At 44.7% G+C, this 18,143-nt stretch overlaps 1 protein-coding gene across 10 annotated transcripts in view; it reads right to left on the reverse strand.

Annotated features, from left to right (window-relative positions):
• Positions 1-658: 658 nt before the first annotated feature.
• LOC116939179 (ataxin-2-like protein) overlaps positions 659-18,143 on the reverse strand; it is a 29,735-nt gene continuing 12,250 nt past the window's right edge. The window contains exons 8-23 of one of the 10 annotated variants that reach the window (XM_032947273.2): positions 14,183-14,395; positions 13,263-13,435; positions 12,191-12,772; positions 11,546-11,695; positions 11,258-11,331; positions 10,801-11,117; positions 10,589-10,664; positions 10,080-10,220; positions 8,874-8,931; positions 8,530-8,717; positions 7,683-7,842; positions 6,870-7,015; positions 5,936-6,160; positions 2,693-2,889; positions 2,100-2,144; positions 659-1,948 (exon numbers count right to left, since the gene is read on the reverse strand). In XM_032947273.2, the coding sequence (XP_032803164.2) occupies positions 1,816-1,948; positions 2,100-2,144; positions 2,693-2,889; positions 5,936-6,160; positions 6,870-7,015; positions 7,683-7,842; positions 8,530-8,717; positions 8,874-8,931; positions 10,080-10,220; positions 10,589-10,664; positions 10,801-11,117; positions 11,258-11,331; positions 11,546-11,695; positions 12,191-12,772; positions 13,263-13,435; positions 14,183-14,395 (2,878 nt within the window). In that variant the 3' untranslated portion in view covers positions 659-1,815. Of the gene's footprint in view, positions 1,949-2,099; positions 2,145-2,692; positions 2,890-5,935; positions 6,161-6,869; positions 7,016-7,682; positions 7,843-8,529; positions 8,718-8,873; positions 8,932-10,079; positions 10,221-10,588; positions 10,665-10,800; positions 11,118-11,257; positions 11,332-11,530; positions 11,696-12,190; positions 12,773-13,262; positions 13,436-14,182; positions 14,396-18,143 lie in introns of all 10 variants that reach the window. The other 9 variants (XM_032947272.2, XM_032947271.2, XM_032947277.2 and 6 more) reach the window with 9 other exon arrangements.

Raw genomic sequence — 18,143 nt, forward strand, 5'->3', positions numbered from 1 at the left:
GTTAGTATGGTCAATGGCGATACTCTCTGTGCCTTTAACATTAATAATACATTTCAAAAACTGGGAAATATATAAATGCAATGAGTGGACAAGGCTTTTAACGGTTAGTGGAGAATGGGTTCAAAGTAATTAATTCAAATCGATCCCTAAAACTCAAAATACGTGCATTGAATCAGGTCAAAACCAATATTTCAACATGCCACCTGCACTATTTAAAAGGGCTACATTCACCAAAAGTTCAAGTGCCACAAACTGGAACCTCAAAATGTATTATCCACAAATATCATGTCATGTATTTGGGAAACCCTCACCGTGTGACGACTTTATTAAAGAGGGTCCGACATTGGGGTGCTCAAGCAATTCATTATTTTGCCAAATTTAAGAATGGTTCCCGTTCTATCACGGGAATCTAGATAGTGTGTAAAAAAATCCCAATGGGCAGTCACCAGGTTAAATAAAAACCAATACGATTGGTCTTAAACTGGTTAAAGTTACATGAGGCTCATACATTTCACCACACACACAATCATCTTGCAAACACAAGACCCAAAAGGGAGTAATTTTTGCGATGAATCAAGAAAACAAAACAGTCACTTAAAACAATCGGAAATAAATCTCAAGTATCCAATGCATTTACACAACAAACATCAACACAGGCTTGATATAAACTTTTTTTTATTTTTTTGAATTTTTTTGTTTTACAAAGAATTCTTATTAAAATTATTAACTTTTTTTTGTATTTTTTTGTTTTATCTTTTTTTTTGTCCTGGAAAGCTCAAACGATGCCTCGTGGTGAAGTGTAACAACGCCCCGCCCGTCGTCTTTGCTTCCCCACCCCCCCCCTCCCCGGTCAGTGCCACAAACGCGAGCCAGCAGTCTGCCCCTGCGGCGGAAGTGGTTGGACTGAGGTGGCTCGGCGAGGGATTGGCCCCGTGCCTTGGCTCGCAGTGTCTGCATAGTGGCGTCAGGAAGACACGATTCACCGCGTGGGGCCAGGCCACGCGGTCCACACGCTCTGCTGTTTGTTGTTGTTTTTTTTTCCTCTTCAAATTTTGTTTCATCACAAGAGCGGCACGTAGAAAGTTCCCATTGCACTCTTGCAGCAGCAGCAGCAAAAAAAACAGTCCGTAAGGCTGCACATTTTTTTTCCGTTGCAGTTATTTTCGTTGCTGTTGCATATTATCGTTTTGAATTTCGTAACTTTTTTTTATAACGATGAACTCACACAAGTCCTGAAAAAGCAACAGCTGCCCAAGCACAACAGTTCAATCTGAGGAAATCGTTCCAAAGTCAGTTCTGTGCAACATTTCAAAATACAATCTCTCGTCTTTTGCAGTCTCTATATCCCATTTTCCTTTCCACCTCAAAGTGTTCGCGAGATATCGTGGCTTGCCGAGCTCCGGACAGTGACTTTTTTTTTTTGCCGATCGCTGAACCCGTCCGTTGTGGGGGCTTAACAAGTCTGCATAGACAAGCACAACGAAATGAAATTAAACTCAGTGGAAATAATAATATTAATTACGCTTTGCTTTCTGTGTCCAGGTCACGGTCTCGAGGACCCGCGTTTCCTTTCAACGCAGGCTCAGCGCTGCATTTTCAGTCTTTCGCTTTGCACACTCTTTAACGACCCATTGGCCAGCAGCACGGAATCCCAACGCAGTGTTCTGTGTGTTGTAGAATTGTCGCTGTAAAACAAGTAGCAGGTGTGACTTGTTCCAAAAAAGCAAAGATGACGACGGTGGTAGTCAGGGCAGGTGGGAAGCAGGTTTTCCTCTCAGCCAAACAGCTGCTTGGCTATGGGGTCTACCGAAGACGTCAGTGTCGGTCACAGGAAAGTCGATAGCGTTCGCTGCCAAACAGCTGTTTTGTTGGAAGGGGCGTCGGCTGCCGTGGTCCAATCAGCTGCTTGGGTGCGGAAAGTGCATCTGTTGCTGCGGATGTTGCACTGCTGCATTAAAACGAGGTCAAAGGGGGGGGGGGGAAACAGAAAATCAGCAGAATACCACAATCTACATCCTTTTGGACAGTTATTCTAAACTTATAATAGCAACACTTCTTAAACATACTGTATAAAGTGTAATTGAAAAACAGTAACTTGCCACAACATCGGTATTTTCAAATGCGGTACTTCAGAAAAATAAAATCTACGGGAAACAAAGTGGCAGCAGGACACAAGTACAAAAAGATCTTTACGTGCAGCCAGCACAAAACTCACAGGAAGCAAGACCATAGATAATTGCCTAACAATGTCTACCAGCGTGCTAAAGGTGTGGCCTTCATAAAGGTCCGTAAGCATGTAATCTCTTGGCCCAAAACTCAAGTTTATTTTTTTGTCAGAACTATGATATCCTCGTAGTACAATCATAAACATGGAAGTTCTCAATTAGTCCATGAGCCCAGATCAGATATTTCATTGGTTTGGTACTGAGCTGGCATGACTTCAGTGGTTCCAATGGTTTTATGTGGCAAATAACATTGCATTATGTCATAACTATTTCATTTAAGTGGGTTTTCAAATAATTCACTTATGCTTACAAAATTACATAGGTACAACTGAAGTTTTGCAAACTTAGGTGGTAGCAATTTATGCTCTGGCCCACGGGCTAAAAAAAACCAACGTAGCCGTTTTTCATCACTGTACAAGATTTATTATTTAACAGAGGCCAAAATACAAGACAAAAAGCGAGGTTACCGTCGAAACAGACCCTGACCTTGCGGCTGCAGAGTCATGTAGGCGTAGGGCGCCCCGGATGACACGGCCATGCTGGGCACGCCCGAAAGGGACATGGGGCCCTGGTGGGGGTGCGGAGGTCCTGGAGGGCCACCGTGGCCCGAGGATGACGGGTGCGCCGCCATCAGCATGACCGGCGCTGGGTGGGCAGCATGCGACTGTGGCGGGACAGGTGGCATGACGATGCGCAGTTATGCATGTATATATGTACGTGTGTTCAGGGACTCTTCTACTTACGAACATTCGACTTGCAAACTTTCAGAGATGCAAACAAACCTGTCCGCATGTCCAGTTGCCTGTTCGGACCGAGTAGTAAGTTCAACCGCCGCCCAATAGATGGCAGTGGTGGCATATACATCAGCAGAATGTGAAGAACCAGTGGTATCTTACATCTAAAGAAGAATATACAACTTTTAAAGCCATTCCCCGTGTTTAGTGTACATACCGTACAATATTCTTGGAATCATATTTTAGTTTCATAGTTCATTTATTTGGTATAGCCTTGTGAGCCATTCGGCTCTTGAATCGGGTGCAACCGCAACAAATAAAAAACAAAAACATGAACAAGAAAACATCTTAAAGTGACTTTGTGCATGTGCAAACAGAAAATCCAGGAAAAAACATCAAAATATTCCTGAAATAGCACCGTACACCAACGCTATGTGCAAAAATCCCAGTGTGATGCAAGTCAAACAACAACAACAAAACTTAGATTAAGGCCATCAGTCTAACTCCGTACTACAATAAACAAAAACATGGCCAACCCAAAAAACTTTTAGAAATCACCAAAATAAACCCACAAATGCAATGTAACAGTGATCAAAGGAACTGTGACCGAATTTTTAATAATAAACTACATAAATAACATGTAACACCAAACCCTAGAGCCACAGCTGGCTGCATGAGTCACTCCACAAACAACAGGAGCATCAGTCGGAGTATCACATTTTTCAATGCACCTTTAAGATCAGCACACTAAATCAAAATACAGATAATACTTTGCAGCGGTCATCCGGAGCGAAACATTTAATTTTATTTTAGGCCACTGAATAGCAGTGGCAGCTAGGGGTGTACAACTCCTCTAGAGCAGTTTTGAGTGAAGATCTCATAGGTAGTGATTCAAGTTGCAGTTTATTGGCAAAAGCATTCCAGACCCTGGGGGCATCAATAGCAAAGGCCCTTCCTCCAGTTTTTGTACGGCAATAGGGAATGTGAAGCTGGTAGATGAGCGAAGACCTGAGGTCAAATTTGTTCTTTGAAACAGAGAGGAGATCCAGCAGGTAGTCTGCGGATTTTTTTGTAAGTACATCGTGAATAAATAAGATCTGGTGTACAAGCCGTCGAACATTAAGAGATGTTAAGTTTGACCCAATGTAGAGATCACAGTGGTGAGTCCTATATGGGCAGTTCAATGCAAATCTTAAGGCCGAGTGATAGATGGAATCAAGCTTCTTCAGTACAGTACTTGGGGCTGATTTATACACGATATCACAGTAATCAAGTAGAGGCAGTATGGTAGCTTTTATCAATTCCAAACGGAACATAGAATCGACAGGAGTAAAGTTGGACTAATGAATAAATCAACTAATGAACATATCAACTTACGAACAGATCTCTGGAATCTAACTCGTTTGTAAGTAGAAGAGTGCCTGTATGGTGAACTTCTTTCGCACCATACGTAGCTAACCATGCTGATCGGAGGTGCGGGGAAGGACAACAAACTACGTGTGCTTACAGGGCTACAAATGTCACAGGCACGCACAAGCCTAGCAACTCTGACCATTGTAATTAGTTTTTTTTCATTTATTCTATTAATCTCTTGACTTTATTTTTTTCCCTTAATTTAAAACTGGCAGCAAGAGCACATAACTACATCCAGTTATATGGAAGGGAAGGGCTCCTTTTTGCCTCATCTTGCACAACAAAGCACTGTACAATATTGACACCTGGTAAGGGGGAGGGGCACCTAGCCAATTAATCTCTAGATCCTTTGAACTTCCTCTCCATGTACATTTTATCTTTGAGCACTGGAAGCTATTTTCTTTAATCTACTGCAGTGCTACCAGCAGCAGTCGCAGATAGAAGCTGGGTTTTTTCATCCTTTAAGAGGAAAAGCTATGAACACAGGAGTATCCAGACAGCATATTCGAATCCCTCCTTTTATATATTCACCAGAGGTCTTGTCAACTTTGGCAGACAAATTTGCTCAGTATTTTTGCTCAATTCCCAAAATTCTCATCAACCCTGGGGGAAAGTCCAAGTGCAATTACTTATTTTGATTTGAAGCTTTCGTGACTGCAGGAATCCATACTCTTTGGTTATTTCGGTAAAGTCACGTAGGTCCCGCTTGTGTTGTGCCCGAAACGTAATGATTTAATTTATACCTACGTGACTTTACCGAAAAAACAAAGAGTATGCAATTACTTATATTCGCGAGTGCAGTGGTGGCACTGTGGTTCAGCACATTGTGTTATGATACCTGGCTACCCGAATTCGATTTGAGACATTCGTGGGTACCCTCTTCACCAACCTACAATGACCAGCGTGATGAATTACAGTCAAACAACTTCAATGAACCTAAAGGTGTGGGCAGACCTTCACCCAGCAGCGAATTGATAAAGCTACACATGATTTAGTTACTTACATTTCTTCACTTACTTATTTCTTCCACAATGACCCCTTTTGTACCACCACAGGTGTTCCAGGGCTCAAACCTAGGCTTTTCAACAATTGATTCCGGGATTTCACTGGTACAAGCTGACGTAATCAGGCCCCTGAGCAACCCAGCTACTACCTCTCTACACCATTATTTAACCTCGATCTTCAACAGATAGCTGCACCACTCACACTGCAGAGTTACTGTTAGTAAAACTGTTTATTTTACCAGGTAAGTCCCACTGAGCTATGTAGCTCGTTTTCAGCAGCAACCTGGCCACAAATAATAGCTCAATGAAGTGGCTTATCATGTGGAAGTTCATTGCAGCCAAATACTCCAAAACGCATGTGTCTAAATGTGGAGGGAAAAACCCGACGGACCCAGAAAAAAATCCACACGAGCCACGGGGAGAACATACAAACTCCAAATATACAGCAGGCGCCAGGGTCGGCATCGAACCCACAACGTTCTGTATACCAGGCGAAGTAGTAAACATCTCGCATCTGCGGCGCCCGCAGTAAGTCCACAAGGCGGGCGATGTTACGCACCTGCGCGTTGGGCGGTAGCCCTGCGGGACTGGAGTAGCCGTGGTGTGGCGGATGGATCGTGTAGATGTGCTGGGGGTGCGCATGGGGGTGCGGGTAGCCACCCGGTTGTCCGTGAGGACCCGGACCCTGCGACACGAGCCCGCCTGGGTAGAGCCCCGCCGCCTGATGTTGCTGTGGGGCCCCCATGTGGGGGTGTTGGCCCCCCTGTGGCTTTACAAGGAAAAGCTATTGATCAGTGAAGAGCTGTATTCACAAACAAGCACACCGTAATGCCAAGTGGCCAGGCCACAGTTTATTTGAGAGATGCACGAACTGTTGGGAGGACTGTTGTGATTTGTCTTTAAAAAGGAAACAACGCATCTTTTTCGCAAAGTGGAACCCTATGGCACAACGAAAAACGCACAGGAAATGTGTTTGTGTATAAATTAAATATTATGTGATGAGGGGAGGAAATCAGGATTAGTGATGGTTTAGTGCAAAAACATCCAGTGTAAGTAAAACAATAAGTATGGTAAAAACGGTCCGTTTACATTATTCAAGATTACAACTTATGTGAAACTGTAATCCAGGCTAACATCCTTTTAAACACAAAAAAATCTAAAACAAAAAAGAACAGCTCCAAATGGTGTAATCACATTAATACAAACCTCAGTAGTTATTGTTCTGCTTGCCTGCATTACCACAGCTTTAAAATCATTGACATTCATGTTTGCCAGTGAGTGACTCAATCTGTGTAATGAAATTTGATGTTTCCATTAAACAAATCAATGCCAGGCAACTGCAGCAGTCTATCAATTCAATGTCAGCATGAACACGCGCACGGTGAGAGCGGGGGTGGGCGAGTGGGTGGCTGGGTGGGTGGCTGGGCGAGCGAGTGACGAGGCAAGTGGGGAGGGTGGAGCGGGCCAGGCGAGTGCCTGCACCTGGTACTTACTTGCATCGCGCTGGGCATCTGCTGCCCGCCTGGGTGTTGATTGGGTGCAGCGTGCGTTGGTGCCCCCTGCTGGGCGTGCGCCGTGAGTGCGTGCAGGGAACCGGGGTGTGGCGGGGGGTAGTGCTGGTGCACGGGCGCCGGTGACACTGGGCAAAAAGGGAGCGCGTTAAACCTCCACGACATCGACGGCGACGGACTTTGCTACCTGCGCTTTAAGCTCGTGACAGCTGCTTTACGTTGTTGGCTACGTACGGTGCGAAAGAAGTTCAACATATAAATGCAGACTTGCTTTTGATACACCAGTCAAATATTTTTTTTACAATAATACATTACTGCCAATCACTCGTGGGGATTGCTTGACCATGTTTCACCATGCTGGTCAGACCAACGCGGTGTGGAGAGGCCTTCAACCAGCAGTGGATTCGGACACGGATGGAAATGCATGATTGAAAGTTATCACAAAATGTCGGCTGATTTTTAATAACTACTTTTAATGATCACATCACAAAACATTACGAATTGATTGAATTAAAAGTGAACAATTGCACACTATAGTCAGATCTGCCTTTCTAAACTGTCATATTTAAAAGGCCACAATCTTAACAGTGTCCATCATCAATAGCTCCCCCACATGAGAAAACCACAAATTTAAAACATCATTGCAGATTAAACGGGGATTTAAGATTGTAACTAAATGATGTCCTGCAGTTCCTGTGCATGACTGGGCATTACCACAGCTGTTTGGCAGCACGATTTAGCAAAGCCATCTGAGTAAGCAAGGCTGAGCGAGCGAGCCAGTACCGTGAGCCTTACCGTAAATGGTCTGTGGGGGCGGCGCCGACTCAGCATTGGGAGGGTATTGAGGGGATGACGAAGAGGGGGCCCCGACCAGGCCGGCCTGACCAGGCCCCATTTGGGGGGCCGCGAGCACTCGCGAGCCCCCCTGCATGAGAGGAGGGTAGACAGCCCCGGCCTGTCAGACACGGACACACACAAACACCATTGAGTACAAGACAAACCACTGAATTTGAACGCTTCGGTGAAAAGACTTTCATTTATTGTATGTGACAGCATAACGAGATGACGTCTTACATACCCTTTTTATATCAAGTGTTGAATAAAAGATTAATTGATGAGGTTTTTGCGTGGTCAATGGTGATCGAGGCTGAGAATTTTTTTTTAGAATGCAGCTTCATCACAATAAATGAATAGACCGCTCATATTTAAATCAAGGATTTCATTGATGTCATATTGTGACTCCTAAACGAGCATTGGTAAGTATGTCACGATGCAATGACTCATTAAAATGAGTTATAACATTCCAAACACATTAAACAAAAACCTGTGTGAGAATTTATTCTTTAAAAATTACACACTTATATGACAATGACATGATAATTTTAATATCCTAAACTGAACAAATATGTACAGACGAGTTACGACAAGAATCTAAATAATTGGTGAACAAAAGATTTAACTAATAAAAATCAACGCTTGAATCTAATAAAGAACCTAATCATAAAAATTCATAGAATCGCGAGTGGGGTGAAGTGTTACTTGCCTGAGCTCTCCTAAGCCACTCAATAGACTTATTTTCAGCTTCATGGATGCTATGCAGGCAACACTCAGTTACACATTCACACACGCAGCCAATCGGCACCTGATGCAGCGGCTGGTAGTGAAGCAGGTTGGGCTGGCTTGGGTAGTGCTGGGGGCTGTAGGGAATGAAGGCGTGGGAGTAGGAAGCTCCGAGCGGTGGAGCGGACACCGTGGCCATAGACACAGAGTGCAGGATGGCCTGGTTGCTCTGCGGGTGCGCGTGGTCAGACCGAATCTGAGGCATTGTCCCTGTTTGGGTCAGAGGTTAACAACAAGGGGGTGGGGCATGAGCAGGAAAGAATGTCGCTAGTGTTACACACTCATTCACACTTCATCCTCCCTCCACCCAGCTTTAATTCACTTACCCCCTTGTTCATTGAAACCATGTCAATCTGCAAGCATTACCTTTTGTTGGTCTGTACGGCTTGTGCTGGTTCAATGGCACTGGCACTTGATAGGCAGCCTGGAATAAACAATACATTTCATTTGCTATCATTTTTCATGTTAGTATTAGTCAGCATAGCTTATGCCATAACAACCAACACATACCCAAATACTACACAATGGCTGTCAAAGGGCAAAAGCCATAAGAGGAATGTGAAATACTCCAAACATGTAATGTCTTCGTTTTTTGCTCAATGTTGAGCTTCACTACCCATCTTGACCGAGAATGAGGGACCCATTCTCCAGTCATCTCCTTTTGGTCATCTAAAGCCATCCACCATGACTACACGCATCCTTTTAATGGCTGCTCATACCCAGAATTAGAAGCCACCACAGCTCAGCCTCAAACCCAGCCCACAAGTCGCCCATCACTAACAAGCTCATTCCATGGATCTCGCCGCCTGTCCCTTCACATCCGAGACATGATGCCCCCAGTGACATGTCGCTGCACCGCTAATCCCCCCCCAAAAAAGTTTTATTTTACCAGGTAGGGCCCACTGAACTATATAGCTCTTTTTCAGAAGTGACCTGGCCACAAATAAAAGCTCAACAAAATGGCTTATTACGTGGAAATTTATCGTAGCCAAATACTCTGAAACGCGCATTTCTAAATGTGGATAGAAAAACTGGAGGACACGGGGAAAAATCCACAAGACCACATGGGGAGAGAACATGCAAACTTCAAATATACAAGTGTCAGTGGTCGGAACCAAATCCACAACCTTCTGTATACCAAGCGAGGTAGTTAACATCTCACCACCGTGGCACCCTAAATGCCCTTGATATCAACATCTAAGCAAAATTGAGCCTGGCTAGCATTTGGATAGGAGGCTTCCTGAGAATCCTAGGTAGATATTGTAGACTGTGCTGCGAGTTGGCCAAGCAATGGGAGCACAATGGGATTGTTGAATGTACCTGTGCGGAGCTTTGAGAGTTACTTTGTAGGCATGGTGATTGTTTTCCCCCGCTACTATGGTTTCCTCCCCACACAAAAGCCTAAACATTCAATCGTGGAATTGTCCAAAAGGCATTCCAAACCAGGGCACCCCTTGAACAAGTCCATAGGACTCAGTGAGGCTTTCATGGTTAAATATAGGGGCATCATTCCTATAAGCCCACACACGCAGCCTACCCATTCTGGCTCGAATTGCGTGCAAAGCGCTGTACCGGCACTTGGTTGATGGGGATGACGGGCGGGTAGGCAGCCAGGGGCTGGGGGGTGTAGAGCGGTCCTTGTGGCGCTGGCATGATCACAGAGGGGCTCGCCTGCTGTGGGCGGGGAGGGGTTGGCGTAGGCACCGGCTTCACCTGTAAAGTGACGAGAGTGAGATTGCTTACCCGGAGTAACAGCCACATTTGTCGTTAGAATGTGTCAAGATGGGAACTGTATTGCTTCATTGCAATGGACAAATTGTAAATTGTAATGCATCGCAATGGGGCAATCGTGAGGCAATTCTACAAAAGCCAAAATGTAAATTATAATGTTGCACTACAAGTAGATTGTGAATTATGATTGCTAGAATGAACAAACCAGTCAAATTAAATGTGTTACAACGGTTGCAAATTGATAATTACAATGCACACATATAGATTCACATTAGTGCAGAATTGAGTGCATGATATCAAAGGTTTATGTTTTTTTTTGCAAATCGGTCAGAAAATCTTCCTGCTTTTACCATGGGAATGAAAGGCTTGGCACTTGGGTTCAACACAAACTCCTTGGCATTAGGATTTAGGTTGGACTTCTTCGAACTGAACACACAATCAGAAAGAAAAAAACAAATCGGGGGGAAACCATTAAATTGTCCCGAGCTGTGTAAGCACAAGATGACAATTATTAAATGCATATAAAACTTGGTCTGATGAAAGCAAAAATAACACTGCTTACTCTGTGGCATCCGATTCCCCTTTGTCTTTACTGCTTTCAACATCTGCTTTTGGCGTGGACTCGGAGATCACATTCGGTCCTTCTGACCCCGGTTTAGTGGCCGTGACCTCACCGCCAGTACCCAAGCTGGCAACTGCTTGTGGCACAGCACTTCCTGCAGTCTGGCTGCCACTGTTGGCTGCCTGCGTGGACGCTGGCGTGTCGGTGGTCTGCGTGCCGGTGCTGCACTCGGCCGCCACCTCGGCACCGTCTCCCTTTGATTTGTCCCTGGTGGAACGCTCTTCCTGTGGGCCTGGCTCCGCCTGGTTTAGATTCAGCTGCAGGACACAGGAGCGCAAGCGATGCAAAGCATTCGATGCGGAATCCATGAGCAAATTTCACATCAACGTTGAGCTGGGAAACATGCGGGATGCTTATTAAGTAATGATAGATCCAGCATGATAGGGTTTAAACTCACCTTGAATTCGGCACTAAATCTCTTAAGCTCTTCAATTGGGTTTTTCTTTGCCTCCAGCACGGACTGGTATGGGACTGGTGGAGATAACAAATAAAGCAATAAAATTCACCAACAAAAACCCAATGAAATAATATTACGGTATTCAGTTGAGCACAACACAAACTAGTGTGGCATATTATAGAAATTGTGTAAGTGAAGAGGCAAAAGGGTGTTGAATTTGCAGACAATCACAAACTACTGAAAAACAGACAACAGCCTAGCAGGGTTTCTGACCTTTGTAAGTTTTACCTCTAACAGGTACAGCACTCGGCGCTCGTTGCAAGATGGGCTGAGCAGCGCCAGGCGCCCGGGCTTGCTGCTGATCTGCAATCATGTTTTGTGGGCCTTGTTCCACATGAATACTGGTTTCTTTGCCTGAAATCGCAGAAACAAAACCACCTGCACCATCTTCAGTGACGCACACAAAGAAATGTATTTCAAACGGTGGGTGAGGCTCAAACATTCTAATGAAGGCCACCGCTACCGTATAACTTAATTAAGCTGTAACCACGTTGCATAATTCATTTTAAAAAGTAAATTACTATTACATGCATAGGAAATTTATTTTTATGATGAAAGATTATTTTGGCAAATTGCGGAGGATTTTAAAACGCTATTAAGTGATCAGCGTTTGATAAAGTATCCTTCATTTTATTTTTCAACCAATGAAGTAACATAAAAAAAGCCTTGTTATGTAACCATTTTCAGGTTTTCCCAGGCCTGGCCGAAGCACCACAGTTAAGTATGACATGATAGCAGGAGGGGCGAGTGAGAAGGGGGTTATCCAACCAGTGCTCCGTTACTCCTTCCCCCACCCTTCCCAAGCCTAGCGTTCCAGAACTTCCACCCCCCTCCCAAAAAGATTCCACAAAGCATTCCAGGGTATTCCTATACCTTCTGCCGAGGAAGGCTGCGGCTGACAAGCTGACTCAGCACCAGAAGTCATTCCAGATGACGTGGTTGGAGCAGCTGACAGCACGGCACCGCGCGGAATGCTCAACCCTGTAACTGGGACGGAGGCGGTTGGCTGCTGAAAAGCAGCGGTGGTGACGACCGTAGCGGCAGCAGCAGCCATTGCAGCGGGCGCCTGAGCTGCGGCGACGATTGTGTTGGCAGGCGCGGTCGCCGGCGAGGCGACAAGATGAACGTCGGGGACCTTGGAGGCGCTGGGTGGAGCGTGGGCGGCTGCAGCCACAGCCGCCACCCCCTGCTGGGTCGCGAGCGCTCCTGCCTGAGCAGAGGATGGTTGAGGAACTCCCGGCGGGGGCACGGAGACCCAAGCCACAGGCTGCGGCATCCCCGGCGCCGGCTGAATGGCCGTCACAGGGAGGGGCTGTGGCTGGGCATGGCCAGCGCCTGCCGCGCCAAAGGCCTGCACGCCGGCCGGTGCACCCACCATCAGGCCAGGCGGCGTGGAGAGCTCCTGACCTGGTTTGGGAGACTGCGTCACCTGGGATCGGATGGCCCCTCTGCCCGCTGCAAAGGGAAATGGGGAGCGTTGATAAACAAAAAGATATACATCACAAAGTCATATTGGCTGTTTTCTTTAAAACAGTACTTCCTCTAACTGTGCCGTTTGTGTTACACTCATTCTGAAATTCTATAAAAGCTTTTCTGTTACACTTAGCAGGAATGTGCAACCCAGGAGAAGTGCACGAAGAGAGTTGGTTGCCTCCCAAGGAATAAGTGAGCAATTATTCTCAACCAGCCAAGCAAATTTATAAATTCCATTTTTCTTACAAACACATTGTGGTCACGATTTGCCAGTCAAATCCACTCAATATCTCGATTTTCCGTAACGCTCTTCCTGTTGTTGTTTCAAAGAAAGAAAATATCATCACGAAAAAAAGACATGACGGCGATGGACATTGATTTAGCGTCTCGGGATGTCGATTTGGCTCAGCGTTAACACTCCTGGGAGAACAAAAAAAACAAGACGGTGACGTTTCGGCATGGACACCCTCACCTCCATTCAGAGCACGGTGATCCAGACCGGGGCTGGGGCTGGGCTCGGGGTAGCGGTAACCGCCGCGGCTCGGCTGTGGCCCCGCTCCTTGCCGACCAAACTTGGGAGAGTTCTGTCGGCCACCCCCACGGCCCAGTGGACCCGAGCGCTGACCAGGGGGAACGTACCTCCCCCTGAGCACAGACAGCGGCCTTGCAGGTCAGATTCACTGCTCAAACGGACTGGCTCATACGATTTTTCATGAGAGTAAGGCCATCATCATGCATTTCAGTTTTATAATAAAATAGTAAGGTGGGAGCTTCTTCAGGAACTGAATTAAGTTCTTGAATAAAAATGTCAGCGAAGTGGAGCACAAAGTTCGACATCATACAACCAGAAAACCGCAGGCTGTAGTAATGGGCTGTGAGGTGGCCAGGAAATTGTAATACAGCAAAGGAGTCTTGATGGAATCTGTGTAGAGCTTTGAGTGTTACTACATTGTGTGGGTTTTCTCCACGTACTCTGATTTCCTCCCAAAGATACAATACTTCTGGATATTAGCTAAAAGTCCCGATGAATGCAGGACCCTACTGCAAAAAGTCTTGAAACTCAAAGATTCCTTCCAATTGCCAAAATTTAAGAAATGATTTTTTTTACCTTATTATTACCGTATCATTTGGTCTCGTTCATTCCATTTGCCAAATATAACATTTAATTATGTGGATACATCAAACATTAAATTCACACACAAGATTTAATGCATGTAACGGGGGCCTGAATACATTTTAATGATGAAAACATTAATGGCTAATTACCTCGTGTGCATGGCACCGCTAATGTCCTGGCAAAACAGTGCGGTGTAGAATTTACCACGATATTTTCCGATAACGCTCTCCTCCTCGATCCACACTTACAACTCCACCTCTCCATCGAGCCCTGACCTGGTGTAGAGGGTGGGGCCATCCCGGTCAGGCTGCTGCTGCTGCTGCCGGCGCTGCACGGAACTGAAGCGGTCCTCCTCTGTGCGGCCATCGTCGTTCTCGAGCGCCGCGTGCGTACGGTACTGCGGGCTCGACTCGATCTCGCGTGCAAGTTGCTCTGCACGCGCCTCTCGTTTCTGGAACTCCTCCGAGCTGTCTTTGTCGAGGCGCGTCCTGGACGGTATCAAGCATCGGGGGCGGGGGCTATCAGCGAGGCGCCCGCCCGTGCACGGAGCCGTTTGCGACGTCACAAGGGCGACTGGTTCATTTTATGAGGGCCTGGACACTGCTCGAGTAAAGCTCGGCAATGTCTTCAGCCAAATGTAATTTGGAGCATAAAAATGTATTTGCAATTGTGACAATTTCCCTTGTTAGGTAGGCATTTTCAATGTCTACTGACCAAAGTAATCAGGATTGGTATGAAAAAAATCACCCCTATATCTGTTGCACGTAAATCTTGGTCCCCAGCTCCCAGGAGTTCTGCTTCCAATAGATAACATTTTCCAGTAAATATATTCAGAAAAAAACTGAATTGGCTTCCAGTGAAAAAAATTCATAGATTTTTGTCTTCACACAGATGTTTAAGGTCATCCATGGACTTGGGAAATGTGCTAAACTCAATGAACCCTTAACCTTCCACAACTTTTGGCACTATAATAATCTGACATCCATCTCCTGGTATTCTCACCGATCAGTTGCGCTCGTGATGTTGACAGCTTTTGTCAAAATAAGCGCCAACATTACAGAATCATGCTCCATGACTTTGTTTGCATGTTATTGATAATTTCGCGTGGAAATATCCCTCAAGATGTAACATCTCGTTTGCAAGGGTGTCCAAATATGGTCATGCCCTTCTGTGGGTTTAAGTCACGTCTCAAAACATGACTCGTAAGGAGTTGTCTAAATAAACATGGATTATGTAAAAGATAATTTTTGGTAAACAATTTAATATATTATTTGGATGTATGATATATAGCATTATAACATTTCTCCTCACCTAAAAGAGTCCAAATATGTTCCAATGTATTTCCCTCTGGTTTGACAAGGTTTACACCATAGTGCATATGTTGTACGTAGCAACAGTCATATCCACAAGGCATCATACGTTTGTACAAAGTAACTCTTAGCACCCTCTGCTTCTGCATGTACCAAGCTAGTGCCACAGCTGTTGGAACCGAAACTGCTGTGGACTGAAGGCTGTGGTTTATGTGCAAGAGGCTTCCTCATGCAATATAGCTTTTGGGGGTTATTAAACCAGTTTACCAAACTGGGCAGTGCATGTTGAAGGCGCGGTGCATATATGATGGAGCACAGTACTTCGTTACAACTGATTTTACTGTGATGCCCTCTGCTGATAAGATGATAATGGGTGGAAAGCAAGTCAGTTTAATCACCCATTTTGAATGATTGAGGAATCCTTCGATGACAAAGGTCTTTCCTTAATATTTATACATCTAGTAAATAGGTCTGCTAATTTTGTTTCAACAACTGTTACACCCTTTAGTCTAGGTTTCCCTCTTTCCATACTGTGAAGGTGCATATTTTTTGTTCAAGTATGACATGTGGAACTTTCCCGTCTTCGTCTAAAAATGGTTGGATACCTGGCACATATGATTTTTTGTTGATAGATTTCTGCATAAAATGCCTTCACTCGTTGTAAGATTATATCTCTATCATGTGTTGCAATTCCGTTGCACGATTTGTTGTTTTCTATGACCTCTTCAAATATTGGTCTTTGCCAGAATTATGCTCAGTCCCGACTGTTCTAATGGTGACTGCTTGATCTATGCTAATATTCAATCAAGATTTGACTCATGCAATTTCCATCTTCAAAATAATCTTGCATGTAGGGTCCATGCTACACTGGCTAGCTGTGCAATATAGAATTATTAAAAACATTGTAGCAACCTTAAAAAGACTTGAGACCGTGTTACCTTTCAAAACTGGCGATTCTCTATGTTATTATCCACAAGTTTCATTCTACAGAGGGCAGACTGCTAATCCCTTGAGTTTAACAAATATCTCAGGGAAAGATTGTTTTTTTCATTTATAATCATTAAAGGTATCACTCACTTGCGCCATGCTAATAAGGAACAAACTCTAGCAATGGTCTGAAGACATTATTTTTAATCAATATATTCTTAACTGCTTAGGATGCGTGGGTTTTATCTGTTTTATTTTATAATAATTCGCCATTTTTATATATTTAATTGCCTTGATTAACAGCAGTAGTTTTGTTTTTTGCACTTCAACCAGAAGAGTAAATTCAGACAACTTGTTTAAAAAGGTACTTGTAAGCTTGTTTATATTTTTAGGGTCATTTTATAAAAAGGTGTCTCCGGTGACTCTAAGCTTCAAGTAATTCCAATGAATACTGTTATGCTTTTCATTTGCAGATATAAATTCTCATCATCTTAACGAGCTGAAAGCCCGTTGAGATGACATCGCTTCTGGAAGGTATACTTGATTTTTTTGTATTCTTATAATCGTCATTGACCATACTACTGGATTAAAGGTCTGTCCAAGATGTGCTGAGATGCATCAATGTGCCAATTTCCATTCTTACACTATAAGTAAAATGTTTGGTGTCTAATACTGCATACTAAATAAAACAACTCTCTTATATGTTGGAAGGCAACCTTTATTTGCGACCAAGTGAGAAACAAGTCTAATGTAACATGTGCGTGTGAATACAGTGAGGGAAAAAAGTATTTTATCCCCTGCTGATTTTGTATGTTTGCCCACTGACAAAGAAATTATGAGTCTATCATTTTAATGGTAGGTTTATTTGAACAGTGAGAGACAGAATAACAAAAAAATCCTGAAAAACGTATGTCAAAAATGTTATAAATTGATTTGGATTTTAATGAGGGAAATAAGTATTTGACCCCTCTGCAAAACATGACTTAGTACTTGGTGGCAAAACCCTTGTTGGCAATCACAGAGGTCAGACGTTTCTTGTAGTTGGCCACCAGGTTTGCACACATCTCAGGAGGGATTTTGTCCCACTCCTCTTTGCATATCTTCTCCAAGACATTAAGGTTTCGAGGCTGACGTTTGGCAACTCGAACCTTCAGCTCCCTCCACAGATTTACTATGGGATTAAGGTCTGGAGACTGGCTAGGCCACTGCAGGACCTTAATGTGCTTCTTCCTGAGCCACTCCTTTGTTGCCTTGGCCGTGTGTGTTGGGTCATTGTCATGCTGGAATACCCATCCACGACCCATTTTCAATGCCCTGGCTGAGGGAAGGAGGTTCTCACCCAAGATGTGACGGTACATGGCCCCGTCCATTGTCCCTTTGATGCGGTGAAGTTGTCCTGTCCCCTTAGCAGAAAAACACCCCCAAAGCATGTTTCCACCTCCATATTTGACGGTGGGGATGGTGTTCTTGGGGTCATAGGCAACATTCCTCCTCCTCCAAACACGGCGAGTTGAGTTGATGCCAAAGAGCTCCATTTTGGTCTCATCTGACCACAACACTTTCACCCAGTTGTCCTCTGAATCATTCAGAAGCTCATTCGCAAACTTCAGACGGACATGTATATGTGCTTTCTTGAGCAGGGGGACCTTGCGAGCGCTGCAGGATTTCAGTCCTTCACGGCGTAGTGTGTTACCGATTGTTTTCTTGGTGACTATGGTCCCAGCTGCCTTGAGATCATTGACAAGATCCTCCCGTATAGTTCTGGGCTGATTCCTCACCGTTCTCATGATCATTGCAACTCCACGAGGTGTGATCTTGCATGGAGCCCCAGGCCAAGGGAGATTGACAATGGTGTTGTAGCCCATTCCAACCGTGTGTAGGTCTACAATCTTGTCCCTGACATCCTTGGAGAGCTCTTTGGTCTTGGCCATGGTGGAGAGTTTGGAATCTGATTGATTGCGTCTGTGGACAGGTGTCTTTTATACAGGTAACAAGCTGA

Source organism: Petromyzon marinus, chromosome 5, assembly GCF_048934315.1.
Source record: "Petromyzon marinus isolate PM22_M1 ecotype Great Lakes invasive population chromosome 5, UKy_Petmar_22M1.pri1.0, whole genome shotgun sequence".
Classification (NCBI taxonomy): domain Eukaryota; kingdom Metazoa; phylum Chordata; class Hyperoartia; order Petromyzontiformes; family Petromyzontidae; genus Petromyzon; species Petromyzon marinus.